The 13,767-nt window shown below is 48.7% G+C and overlaps 1 protein-coding gene across 3 annotated transcripts in view; it reads left to right on the top strand.

The window, feature by feature from the left end:
* TEAD4 (TEA domain transcription factor 4) overlaps nucleotides 1-13,767 on the top strand; it is an 85,057-nt gene that overhangs the window by 27,140 nt on the left and 44,150 nt on the right. For all 3 annotated transcript variants that reach the window (XM_017862943.1, XM_017862935.1, XM_017862951.1), the window contains exon 2: nucleotides 9,651-9,905. In XM_017862943.1, coding sequence (XP_017718432.1) covers nucleotides 9,651-9,905 — 255 coding nt within the window. The remainder of the gene's footprint in view (nucleotides 1-9,650; nucleotides 9,906-13,767) is intronic.

Here is a 13,767-nt window from a genome sequence, read left to right as displayed (position 1 = left end):
GGCGACAGAGCGAGACTCCGTCTCAAAAAAGAAAAAAATAAAAAACCAAAAACACAAACACATTGTACAGCTGTACAAAAAATATTTTCTTAATTTGTATCTTTATTCTATAAGCCTTCTTCTGTTTACAAAATCTTTTTTTTTTTTGAGAGGGAGTCTTACTCTGTCCCCCAGGCTGGAGTGCAGTGGCACAATCTTGGCTCACTGCAACCTCCACCTCCCGGGTTTAAGCAATTCTCCTGCCTCAGCCTCCGGAGTAGCTGGGATTACAGGTGTGCATCACCACGCCCGTATTTTTAGTAGAGATGGGGTTTCAGCATATTGGCCAGGCTAGTCTCGAGCTCCTGACCTCGTGATCCACCTGCCTTGGCTGTTTTTTTACTTTTTAACTTTGTTGTTGAAAACAGAGACATACCAGTCAGGCACAGTGGCTCACGCCTATAATCCCAGCACTTTGGGAGGCCGAGGTGGGTGGATCACAAGGTCAGGAGTTCAAGACCAGTCTGGCCAACATGGTGAAAAAACACAAAAAATTAGCCAGACATGATGGCAGTTGCCTGTAATCCCAGCTACTCGGGAGGCTGAGGCAGAGAATTGTTTGAACCCGGGAGGCAGAGGTTGCAGTGAGCTGGGATTGCGTCACTGCATTACAGCCTGGGCAACAAGAGCAAAACTCCATCTCAAAAAAATAAAAAATAGTAATAAAAACAGAGACAAGCGTGCACATTAGGCCTGCACAGTGTCAGGATTGTCAGTGTCAGGATCACTGCCTTCTACCTGCACATTCTGCCCCACTGAGAACTCTTTAGGGGCAGTAACTCGCATGAAGATATCATCTCCTAGGGTAACAGTATCTTTTTCTGGAATGCCTCCCGAAGGGCCTAGCTGAGGCTGTTTTACAGTCATTTTTTTTTCATAAGTAGAAGGAGTACACTCTAAAATGATGATAAAGGCCGGCGCGGTGGCTCATGCCTGCAGTCCCAGCCCTTTGGGAGGCCGAGGCGGGCAGATCACCAGAGGTCAGTAGTTCGAGACCAGCCTGGCCAACATAGTGAAACCCTATCTCTACTAAAAATACAAAAAAATTAGCTGGGCATGGTGGTGCATGCCTATAATCCCAGCTACTCAGGAGGCCGAGTCACGAGAATCGCTTGAACTCAGGAAGCAGAAGCTGCAGTGAGCTGATACTGCACCACTCACTGCACTCCAGCCTGGGTGACAGTTAGACTCTGTCTCAAAAAATTAAAATTAGAGAAAACAGATATAATAGAAAAAAGATGATGAAAAGTATAGTATAGTATAGTAAATATATAAACCAGTAACATAGTCATTTATTAAGGATTGTGTACTGTACATAATTGTGTATGCTAGACTTGTGTGTCACAACAGGCAGCACAGTAGGTTTGTGTACACCAGTGCCACCAGACACACGTGAGGAATGTGTGGCTCTGCGATGGTAGGATGGCTCTGACATCACTAGGCAATAGGAATTTTTCAGCTCCATTGTCATCTTATGGGACCCCCTTTGAACGAACGTTTGGGGCTGACCGAAATTTTGGTATGCAGTGCATGGCTGCATTCCTAGCTTTCTGGTCTCTGTGTGGATAGTGGTTCATTTCCTGAGAGAGAGCCGAGGAGGAGGAACAGGATTGGAGGACAAGCTGAACACTTGGTTTTGGGTATGTTGAGTTTGAGGAGCTCTGGAGATTGATTAGAGATGCCTGGTAGGCAGTTGCTTTGAGGACCTTCACCTGAGGAAAGATACACAGATTTGGGGATTAAACCAATAGAGTGGGAATGCAAGCCTAGGGTGGGGATCCCCCCAGGAGTCTGTTTAGGGTTTAAAAAGAAGAGGTCAGGTCAGAACCCAGGGACAAATCTATGGAATGAATCTGGTGAAATATGGAGCCCAGGGAATATGGAGAAAGGGAGCCTGGAGCTGACTCAGAAGACTGCAGACTGCTCCTGCTTCTTCCATGTGTTTTCAGAATCAGCTTGTTAAGCTTTGTGGAAAACTGTGTGGAATTTTTTAAAATCACAATTTCAGGGCCGGGCACGGTGGCTCACACCTGTAATCCCAGCACTTTGGGAGGCTGAGGAGGAGGATCACTTGAGGTCAGGAATTCGAGACCAGCCTGGCCAACATGGTGAAATCCTGTCTCTACTAAAAATATAAAAATTAGACAGGCGTGGTGGTGGCACGTGCCTGTTATCCCAGCTACTTGGGGAAGCTGAGGCAGGAGAATCACTTGAGCCTGGGAGGTGGAGATTGCAGTGAGCTGAGATCACGCCACTGCACTCCAGCCTGGGTGACAGAGCAAGGCTCCATCTCAAAAAAATAAAAATAAAATAATCACAATTTATTGAATTTATGATTTATTTGGAGAGATTCAACATCTTTATAATATTGTTTTCCCATTCATGAGCACACAGTTTCTCTCCATTTATTTAAGTATTGTGACACTGTGAAATGTATACTGGAGGCCTGGCGTGGTGGTTCAGGTCTGTAATCCCAGCACTTTGGGAGGCTGAGGTGGGTGGATCACCTGAAGTCAGGAGTTCGAGACCAGCCTGGCCAACATGGTGAAACCCCGTCACTACTAAAAATACAAAAATTAGCTGGGCGAGGTGGCAGGTGCCTGTAATCCCAGCTACTCCGGAGGCTGAGGCAGGAGAATCGCTTGAATCTGGGAGGCAGAGGTTGCAGTGAGCCCATATTGCACCACTGTACTTCAGCCTGGGCCAGAAAAAAGCTCAAAAAAAAAAAAAAAAAAAAAAGATATATTGGGACTTCATTCAGTTTCATGCGGTACAACGCCTAAAATCCTTGCAATCTTCAAAATGATGTGTCTTTTTGTGTGCTAATGAGTCGACTTAGGGCTTGCAGTCCCTAGGTAGCTTCAGGATTGGACCAGACTCCAGAAAGACCAAGGGCGGGATTAGAGGGGTGGAAATTTCAGCCACACCCTCCAACCTCAGGGAGCTGAGAGGGGCTGAAGGTCAAGTTGATCACCCATGGCCAATAGTTCAATCAGTCATGCCTATGTAATGAAGCCACCATGGACACCTAGAAGGACTGGGTTTGAGGAGCTTCCAGAAAGCTGAACACGTGGAGGGACCTAAAGGGTGGTGTACCCAGGAGAGAACATGGAAGCTTCTCCAACCTTCCCACGTGTCTTGCCCTGTGTGTCTCTATCCTTTGTGAGATCCTTTATAATAAACTGGTAAAGGTAGGTGGTGTTTCTCTGAGTTCTGTGAGTTACCCTGGCAGGTTAATTGATCTTAAGAAGAGGGTTATAGGAACCTCATCTATAGCTGGTGGGTCAGAAGCACAAGTAAAACAACCCAGGGCATGGGATTGGCATCAGAAGTGGGAGGCAGTCCTATGGAACCGAGCCCCCACCCTGTGGGATCTCCTGGCTTCAAGCAATCCTCCTGCCTCTTGACCTCCCAAAGTGCTGAGATTATAGGTATGAGCCACCATGCCCAGCCCTGTTTTTCTCAGTGAGGCTCTTTGATTGGCAAATTATCTATTTTTGTCTAAAAATGCCTCTGTTTGATCTTCACTCTTGAATGATTTTTTGTTTGGGTTTTAAATTCAAGATTAACAGATATTTTCTTTTAACAGTATGGTGATGTTATATTGAGTCTTCTAGTGTTACTGGTACGAAGTTTGCTACCAGTTTGTTGTTGTTGTTGTTTTTGAGACAGAATCTCCCTCTGTCACCCAGACTGGAGTGCAGTGGCACAATGTGGGCTCACTGCAACCTCTACCTCCTGGGTTCAAGCGATTCTCATGCCTCAGCCTCCCAAGTAGCTGTGATTACAGGCGCCCACCATCACACCCAGCTAATTTTTGTATTTTTAGTAGAGACAGGGGTCTCACTATGTTGCCCGGGCTCGTCTCAAACTCCTGACCTCAAGCGATCCACCTGCCTTGGCCTCCCAAAGTGCTGGGATTATAGGCATGACCCACCACACCAGGCCAAGAAGTTCAATATCAGTTTAATAGTCCTTCCTTTCTAGATAATCTGCCCTTTTTCATTCTCCATGCTTTAAAGATCTCTGTTTTGGGTATTCTGCAGTGTCCCTATGTTATGTGTTCCTTTTATTTGAATTTATCCTGGTTAGGATTCAGCATGGTTCCTGAATTATTGGAGTCATCTCTTCTATTAATCTGGAAAATTGCCTGCTATTATCTCTTCCAGTGTTGCTCTACTTTATTTATTTTCTATGTTCTCTTTTTCTGGAATTCTGATGTTGAATTGCCTTATTCTGTTCTCCTTGCTCTTTACTGTCATTTAAAAAATACATCTGGGCAATTTCCTCAGCTCTGTCTTCCAGATTGTTGCTTCTTTATCTAGCTGTATCTAACTTGTTAATCCCAACCATTGAATTTTTAATTTCAGTGACTAAAATGTTTATTTTAAATGTTTGATGTAGTTCTTTTCCAGCCTACTTTGTATTTTTGATAATATCTTGTTCTTTCCCGTATTTACAATTCTTTATTTAGGTCAATAATCATTTAAATATAATCTCTTCAGAGATTTTCCGCCTGGGACCACTGTTTATTTTTAAGAATTGACTGGACGTTACTAAGCGACATAAAATTCAAATTTCAAATCCATTAAAGGGTAGGCCCTTGGTTACAAATTCTTTTTTATAAGAATTCTTTTTTATATCTAGAATTTAGGCTAAGACAGAGAATCTTTTTTTGTTTGTTTGTTTTGTTTTGTTTTGAGATGGAGTCTCTGTTGCCTAGGCTGGAGTGCAGTGGCACGATCTCAGCTCACTGCAACCTCTGCCTCCCAGGTTCAAGTCATTCTCTTGCTTCAGCCTCCCGAGTGGCTGGGATTATAGGCATGTGCCACTAAGCCAAGCTAATTTTTGTATATTTAATAGAGATGAGGTTTGCCATGTTGGCCAGCCTGGTCTTTAGCTGCTGACCTCAAATGATCCTCCCGCCTCAGCCTCCCAGAGTACTGGGATTATAGGCATGAGCCGTTTCGCCTGGCCCAGAGAATCTTCACTGTCACATTTTGTCAGTGTTTTACTGGCTCTCTGAAGATGTAGGTATAGTTCCCAGTTTCAGCTTCTCTGCATCTCTCCGGTCTAAGGTCTCATCTCTCAGCAGCCATTATAACCCAGTTGTGGCCAGGCATGGTGGCTGCCTCCATGGGAAGCCAAGGAGGGAGAGTTGCTTGAGCCTGGAAGTTCAAGACCAGCCTAGGCAACATAGTGAGACCTCTACAGTAAATACGTAATCTCTACAATAAATAAATAATTAGCCAGGCATGGTGGTGTGTGACTAGAGTCCCAGCTACTCAGGAGGTTGAGGCAGGAGGATCTCTTGAACCCATGAGTTCAGTGCTGTACTAAGCTATGATCTTGCCAGAGTGCTTCAGCCTGGGCGACAGAGCAAGACCCTGTCTCTAAAAAATAAAAAAAAATGGGATGGGCGCGGTGGCTCACGCCTGTAATCGCAGCACTTTGGGAGGCCGAGGCGGGCGAATCACAAGGTCAGGAGATCGAGACCATCCTGGCTAACATGGTGAAACCCCATCTCTACTAAAAATACAAAAAATTAGCCAGGCGCAGTGGCGGGCGCCTGTAGTCCCAGCTACTCGGGAGGCTGAGGCAGGAGAATGGCGTGAACCCAGGAGGCGGAACTTGCGGTGAGCTGAGATCCGGCCACTGCACTCCAGCCTGGGCGACAGAGTGAGACTCTGTCTCAAAAAAACAAAAAACAAAACAAAACAAAATGTAAAAATTTAAAGTGATGAAAAATAAAAAACCAGCCTCCTCATTACTACGGGAGCTTTGCTCAGTTGTTTCTAAATTTATTTATAGAGTGAGAGTTTTAAAATCATCTTATCTACTATATTGCCAGAAATTAAAGTTGACAACTCTTTCAAGTAGTTTGTTTTGGGCCGGGCATGATGGCTCATGCCTGTAATTTCAGCACTTTGGGAGGCGGATGGATCACCTGAGGTCAGGAATTTGAGACCAGCCTGGCCAACGTGGCGAAACCTCGTCTCTACTAAAAATACAGAAATCAGCTGGGTGTGGTGATGTGTGCTTGTAATCCCAGCTACTCCGTAGGCTGAGGTGGGAGAATGGCTTGAACCTGGGAGACGGAGGTTACAGTGAGCCGAGATTGAGGTGGGAGAATGGCTTGAACCTGGGAGACGCAGGTTACAGTGAGCCGAGATTGCACCGCGGCCCACCAGCCTGAGTGAAAGAGCGAGACTTCATCCCCCACAAAAAAAAGACATTTGTTTTGTAAGTATAGAAAAATGTTTTCATGTCCAGAATAGAGTCAAGACCAGAATTTCTGGTAAGAGAATAAGCTAGTTTAGGCCGGGCGCGGTGGTTCAAGCCTGTAATCCCAGCACTTTGGGAGGCCGAGACGGGCGGATCACGAGGTCAGGAGATCGAGACCATCCTGGCTAACCCGGTGAAACCCCGTCTCTACTAAAAAAATACAAAAACTAGCCGGGCGAGGTGGCGGCGCCTGTAGTCCCAGCTACTCGGGAGGCTGAGGCAGGAGAATGGCGTGAACCCGGGAGGCGGAGCTTGCAGTGAGCTGAGATCCGGCCACTGCACTCCAGCCCGGGCGACAGAGCGAGACTCCGTCTCAAAAAAAAAAAAAAAAAAAAGAGAATAAGCTAGTTTATTACTGATCAAGCGACTCTGCCCCCAAACTCTAATGAAAACTGACTTTAACAGCCACAGAGACCACAGGCAATACTTGTTACACTAAAAAGGACAGTGACTCTGAAGGGCTGAGAACAAGACCTTGGCCTTCACCTTGGCCTCACTGCGCGAGCTTGGGCACATCCTTAGGCCTTTGGGCCTCAGTGCCCTTTTCAGCAAGCTGAAGGAGCTGGTTTAGGTTTCCTTGTGGGAGGGGGGCATTCCGGCTTTTTTGTTTTTTTTTTTTTGCGATGGAGTCTCGCTCTGCCGCCCAGGCTGGAGTGCGGTGGGACCATCTTGGCTCACTGCAACCTCTGCCTCCTGGGTTCAAGTGATTCTCTGGCCTCAGCCTCCTGAGTAGCTGGGATTACAGGCACCCGCCACCATACCCGGCTCATTTTTTTATTTTCAGTAGAGACGGGGTTTCGCCGTGTTGGCCAGGGTGGTCTCGAACTCCTGACCTCGGAATCCACCCGCCTCGGCCTCCCAAAGTGCTGTGATTATAGGCGTGAGCCACTGTGCCCGGCCGGTTCCTGCTTTAAGTATCAGTGGCTGTAACCTCTTTCCTACTGCATGTCTGCGCCAGCTGCTTTGCCAAGCTCCTTTTGACCTCTCCTCCTGGGATGTGCCTCCCACACTTAGCCCCTCCCTTCCCTCGACCCTCACCCCCACCCTCACAGTGCCTCTCTGTGAAGGACATTGTCCTTCTCACAGGCCATGGGTGGGAGATGAGGGGTTTGAGGGTATGGAGGGGAGTGATAACCTAGGAACGCTCTGGGAGGTCCCACTTCAGAGGGTTCGAGGTGGAAGTGGTGAACTCAGGGGTTTAGACCCCCCGCCTGGGTTTGGGCTGCTGGACTGCATTGCTCCTCAAGGCTGGTCGGGGAGAAGGGACGGGCAATGTGTGTGGTGGGGTGAGGTCCTCCTTTACAAGTGGATTCAGTGGCTGGGATGGGGAGAAGTTGGGGGCTGTGGGAGGGCTGTGGGAGGTACGTGGTTCCCACCTGCTACTCATAACCCAAAAACTGCCTTAAGATGACTAGTATGTCCTGCTCTTTCATGAACCCCTGAGAACTATGTCTGGAAGCTTACAGCTTGGATGGCTGGAGCCGAGAGGTCACTGGATTTGTCTCATGTTAGGGGAAGGCGGGGTTGTGGCCATGAGCCTCCAGAGGCACCAGAAAGTCAATCCTGCCATTGCTCCAGTGTGTGAGGAGCTGCCCAGTTTCTTTTAGAAAGAGCCTGAGTCGAGAAGGGAACAGGAGAACAGTGACCTATATTATATTGTATATGCATTTTAAAAAATTTTTCATTGTGGTAAAAAAGACCACAAAATTTACCATCCTAACCCTTTTTAAGTATCCAGGTTGGTAGTATTAAGTATATTCACGTTGCTGTGCGGCAGACCTCCAGAAACTTCTTCATCGTGCAAAACCGAAACTCTACCCCTCAAGTCACACGTCTCTGTTTCTTTCTCCCACCAGCCCCTGGCAACCACCATTCTACTCTGTTTCTATTAGTTTGACCACTTAAAACCATTTTTTTTTTAAACATTTTTAGTAAAGATGAAGTCTTGCTGACTCCTGGACTCAAATGATCTTCCTGCCTCAGCCTCCCTAAGTGCTGGGAGCCACTGCACCCTGCCAACTACTTTATTTTTATTGTATTGTATTTATTTATTTTGAGACAGCCTTGCTCTGTCACCCAGGCTAGACTGCAGTGGCACAATCATGGCTCACTGCAGCCTTGACTTCCCAGGCTCAAGTGATTCTCCCCCCTCACCCTCCAGAGTAGCTGGGACTATAGGTGTGAGCCAGCACACCTGGGTAATTTTTTTTTAATTAATTTTTTGTAGAGATGGGGTTCCCCTATATTGACTAGACTGGTCTGAAACTCCTGGGCTCAAGGGATCCTCCTGCCTCAGCCTCCCAAAGTGCTGGGATTATAGGCATGAGCCACTGTGCCTGGCCTAATGTGACTGCTTTAGATACCTCGTCAGTGGAACCATGTAGTGTTTGAGTTGTTTTGTAACTGGTGTATTTCACTCAGCATAATGTCCTAATCAGGAGACTCTGCCCCCAGACAGAGTGCTGTGCTGCAGCACGTGTCCAGGTTGCCTTCCTTTTTAAAGCTTATATTTTGCTGTAAGTATAGACCCATTTTGTTCATCCATTCATCCATTGATGGACGTTTGGGTTGTTTCTACCTTTTGGCTCTTGTGAATAATGCCGCCATGAACATGAGTGTGCACATATCTCTTTGAGACCCCGCTTTCCCTGTTTTTGGGTATATACCCAGATGTTGGGTCATATGATCTCGCTCTATCGCCCAGGCTGGAGTGTCATGGCGGGATCTTGGCTCACTGCAACCTCTGCTTCCCGGATTCAAGCGATTCTCCTGCCTCAGCCTCCCGAGTAGCTGAGATTACAGGTGCCTGCCACCACACCTGGCTATCTTTGTATTTTTAGTAGAAATGGGGTTTCACCATGTCAGCCAGGCTGGTCTTGAGCTCCTGACCTCAAGTAATTCACCTGTCTCAGCCTCTCAGAGTGCTTGGATTACAGGCGTGACCCACAGCGCCCGGCCTGCACAATTTTGCATTCCCACCAACAGTCCCCAGTATTTTGCATGCTTTTTGCCCAGTGTTGATTTAATGTCAGTGCATCCCTGGCACTGCGTCCTTGTCTCCTACTTCTCAGCCCTTGTCTGGGTTCCTAGAACCTTGATGTCAGGGAGTGCCTGGGTCATTGTGCTCATTCGACAGATGGGAGACGAGCTCTCCAGAGGAGAAATGGCCTGTTCAAGACCCCAGGACTGATTCTCACAGACCTGTCACTTTACGCTTTGCTTCCTGAGCAAGTGATTTGGGCTCTGGCACTCCCTGGAGTACTGTCATCCTATGACCCACACAGTTCTTCCACTTCTCACCAGGGCTGTGGTTCCTGTCCCCACAGGTCCAACGGGCGCTCCTCCAAGCGGAGCCTTGGAGGGCAAGGCCGGCACCATTACCTCCAACGAGTGGAGCTCTCCCAACTCCCCTGAGGGGAGCAATGTCTCTGGGGGCAGTCAGGCGCTGGACAAGCCCATCGACAATGATGCAGAGGGCGTGTGGAGCCCGGACATTGAGCAGAGTTTCCAGGAGGCCCTGGCCATCTACCCGCCCTGTGGCCGGCGTAAAATTATCCTGTCGGACGAGGGCAAGATGTACGGTAAGGAGCCCGTCAGGTTCGGCCCCGTACCTGAGACTGAGGCAAGGGGCCGACCCCGAAACCTTGGGGTTCCTGCCAGGCCGCGGAGGGGGATGGCCACTTGGGGCTGCATCAGGTGGATACTGCTTTCTTCCTCCCTGGGCTCCCAGGGATGGGGGCATCTGAGGAGAAGCCTGGGAGGGGGTGTGGAGGGTGGGGCCCCTGGCGGTGAGCAGCTGTGGGAGTGGGAATCTTGGAGAGTTTGGAAAGGGCGAGTCTAGGTGGGGTAGAACGTCCCCCCAGAGCAGAATGTCCACCCCACAAGCTGTACCCCAGCATGTGCCTGAGCACCAGGCTGCCCACTTTGACTGTGAAGGATGCTGAGTCATCCCCTGTTTCCCTCATTCACTCACTCATTCCTGCAGCAGACACATGCCGGGCCTTCTGTGTGCCTGGTGTGGGTTGGGCAGGTGTGGTCCCAGCCCGTCATCTGGGGTGCGGGGAATGTGAACTCACAGATACCAGCTCTGCAAGGCGGCCTGGAGAGCTCCTAGGAGAGGCAGAGTGCTGGAGACCAACACTCCCCTAGGAAAGGCCCCCCAGCCCGGCAGAGGGTCACCAGAAATGGCTTGATCTTTGTGAGTGACTGAGGTTGCAGAACACAACAGAACTGTTCAGCACCATGTGGGAAGGACCGAGCAGGTGGCATGGGGCCACGATGACTTTTGAATGGAAGAGGGGGCATCTGGAAAAATGAAGCAGGGGCCAGGCATGGCGGCTCACTCAAGCCTGTGATTCCAGCACTTTGGGAGGCCAAGGTGGGAGGATCACTTGAGGCCAGCAGTTTGAAACCAGCCTGGGCAACAAAGCGAGACACCACCTCTAGCAAACATTCTTAAAAAATCAGCCGGGTGTGGTGGTGCCAGCCTGTAGTCCCAGCTACTGGGGAGGCTGAGGCAGAAAGATCGCTTGAGGCCAAGATGTCAAGGCTGCAGTGAGCCGTGATTGCACTGTTGCACTCCTGACTGGGTGCCAGAGTGAGACCCTATCTCAAAAAAAAAAAAAAAAAGAAAGAAGGAGAAATGAAACAAGAATGAAAACTGAATGGCTGTTGGAAGGCCCAGATCAGGCGTCTGTTCCTGTTGGAAAGCCCTCTGGGAACCCTAGCTCAAGACAGTGGTCTTGGGGCAGGATGGAGAGCCCTGAGTGGGTCTCTAAATGGCTGAAGTCAGTGACAACGAGGCCTCTGCCTGGCTTCCAACAGGGTAGCCCCAGACCAGCTGCCCACCCTCACGGGTTTCCATCCATTTCTCCTCCGCACCCAACGCTGGTGCCACCCCCACCACTGTTGCTTTGCTCAGCTTCCCCAGAGCCTCCCTTACTTCTGGGTCGGCCCTCCAGACCATCCCTGCTCTGACCACTTCTTGCTCTGGTGGTTGCTTATTTTTTCTTTTTCTTTTCTTTTCTTTTCTTTTTTTTTTTTTGAGATGGAGTCTTGCTCTGTTGCCCAGGCTGGAGTGCAGTGGCGCGATCTCGGCTCACTGCAAGCTCCGCCTCCGGGTTCATGCCATTCTCCTGCCTCAGCCTCCTGAGTAGCTGGGACTACAGGCGCCCGTCACCGCGCCCGGCTAATTTTTTGTATTTTTTTATAGAGACGGGGTTTTGCCGCATTAGCCAGGATGGTCTCGATCTCCTGACCTTGTGATCCGCCCACCTCAGCCTCCTAGAGTGCTGGGATTACAGGCGTGAGCCACCGCGCCCGGCTCTTTTTTTTTTTTTTTTGAGATGGAGTTTCATTCTTGTTGTCTAGGCTGGAGTGCAGTGGCGTAATCTTAGCTCACCGCCACCTCTGCCTCCCGTGTTCAAGCGATTCTCCCACCTCAGCCTCCTGAGTAGCTTGGATTACAGGCGTGCACCACCACTCCTGGCTAATTTTGTATTTTTAGTAGAGACAGGGTTTTTCCGTGTTGGTCAGGCTGGTCTTGAACTCCGGACCTCAGGTGATCCGCCCGCCTTGGCCTCCCAAAGTGCTGGAATTACAGGCATGAGCCCACTGTGCCCGGCTTTTCTTTTCTTTTCTTTTCTTTTCTTTTTTTTGAGCAATCTCAGCTCACTGCAGCCTCTGCCTCATGGGTTAAAGTGATTCTTCTGCCTCGCCCTCCCAAGTAGTTGGGTCTACAGGCATGTGCCACCACGCCCGGCTGATTTTTGTATTTTTAGTAGAGCTGGGTTCACCATGTTGGCGAGGCTGGTCTTGAACTCGTAACTTCAAATGATCGGCCTGCCTCAGCCTCCCAAAGTGTTGGGATTACAGGCATGAGCCACTGCACTTGGTCTATTTTTTTCTTTTTTACAATTACGTATATTTTATGTGCATAGCTTAAAATGTAAAATTGTAGTACAAGGTTTAAAGCAGAAACAGAAGTCCTTTGGGCCTCTTCTGCTCATTCCCAAGTGCAACTTCCTAGATCTTCCTAGATGCCAACTCTTTCGTCTTTTTTTTTTTTTTTGAGATGGAGTCTCGCTCTGTCGCCCAGGCTGGAGGGCAGTGGCATGATCTTGGCTCACTGCAAGCTCCACCTCCCGGGTTCATGCCATTCTCCTGCCTCACTGTGCCTCCCAAGTAGCTGAGACTATAGGCGCCACCACCACGCCCAGCTAATTTTTGTATTTTTAGTAGAGATGGGGTTTCACCATGTTAGCCAGGATAGTCTCGATCTCCTGACCTCGTAGTCCACCTGCCTCAGACTCCCAAAGTGCTGGGATTACAGGTGTGAGCCACTGCGCCCAGCCTCATCTTTTTATTCTACCATTTGCATCTGTATTTCTTTTTTCTTTGAATCGGTATTTCTTTTTTTTGAGACAAAGTCTCGCTCTCTCACCTGTCGCCCAGGCTGGAGTGCAGTGGCACAATAGAGATGGAGTTTCACCATGTTAGCCAGGAGGGTCTTGATCTCCTGACTTCATGATCCACCTGCCTCAGCCTCCCAAAGTGCTGGGATTAAAGGTGTGAGCCACCACACCTGGCTTTGCATCTGTATTTCTAAATAAAATACTTGAATGTGTTTGTGGCAGTTAAGATGAAGTTTGGCTTTAACAGATCCCAAATAGCAGTGGCTTATATAAGAGAAATTTCCATCTCTCTCCTATAAATGTCTGGAGGGTAGATAGTCCAGGGAAGGTGTGGCAGCTCTGCTCCATGAAGCTCTCAGGGACCCAGATGCTTCTGTCTTGTGGCTCATGAGCATGACTTCCATTGTGAATATTCCCTTAAGGCCCACGCAGCTGCTTCGGTTCCAGGAGTTACACTGCAGCTAGCAGACAGGAGAATGGGATGAAGAAGAGTGACCTGGCTACATTTAAGGAAGACACTGGGAAACTAACCCCTGGTATATTTACTGTCCAGAACCCAGTCTTGTGACCGTATTTAGGAGCAAGAGGCATTGGAAAATCCGCAATGCACTGCCATAGCCAGGTGCATACGACCATGCCTGGCTAATTGTAAAGTTTTTTATAAAGTCCAGGCACAGTGACTCACGCCTGTAATTCCAGCACTTTGGGAGGCCGAGGCGGGCACATCACCTGAGGTCAGGAGTTTGAGACCAGCCTGGCCAACATGGTGGAACCCCGTCTCTACTAAAATACAAAATTAGCCAGGCATTGTGGCGCGTGCGTGCCTGTAATCCCAGCTACTTGGGAAGCTGAGGCAGGAGAATCGTTTGAACCCAAGAGGCGGAGGTTGCAGTGAGCTGAGATTGCACCACTGGACTCCAGCCTGGGTGACAGTGAGACTTACAGGCTACAGATTACAGATCACAGAATGAGAAAAGTAAAAAATAAATATAAAATAAAAAATATATATATTTTTTGAGACGGAGTCTTG

This window comes from Rhinopithecus bieti, unplaced genomic scaffold (assembly GCF_001698545.2).
Source record: "Rhinopithecus bieti isolate Rb0 unplaced genomic scaffold, ASM169854v2 scaffold_2654, whole genome shotgun sequence".
In the NCBI taxonomy this organism is placed as follows: Eukaryota; Metazoa; Chordata; class Mammalia; order Primates; family Cercopithecidae; genus Rhinopithecus; species Rhinopithecus bieti.
The sequence above is the reverse complement of the archived record's forward strand: the minus strand, read 5'-3'. Positions and strand labels throughout refer to the sequence as shown.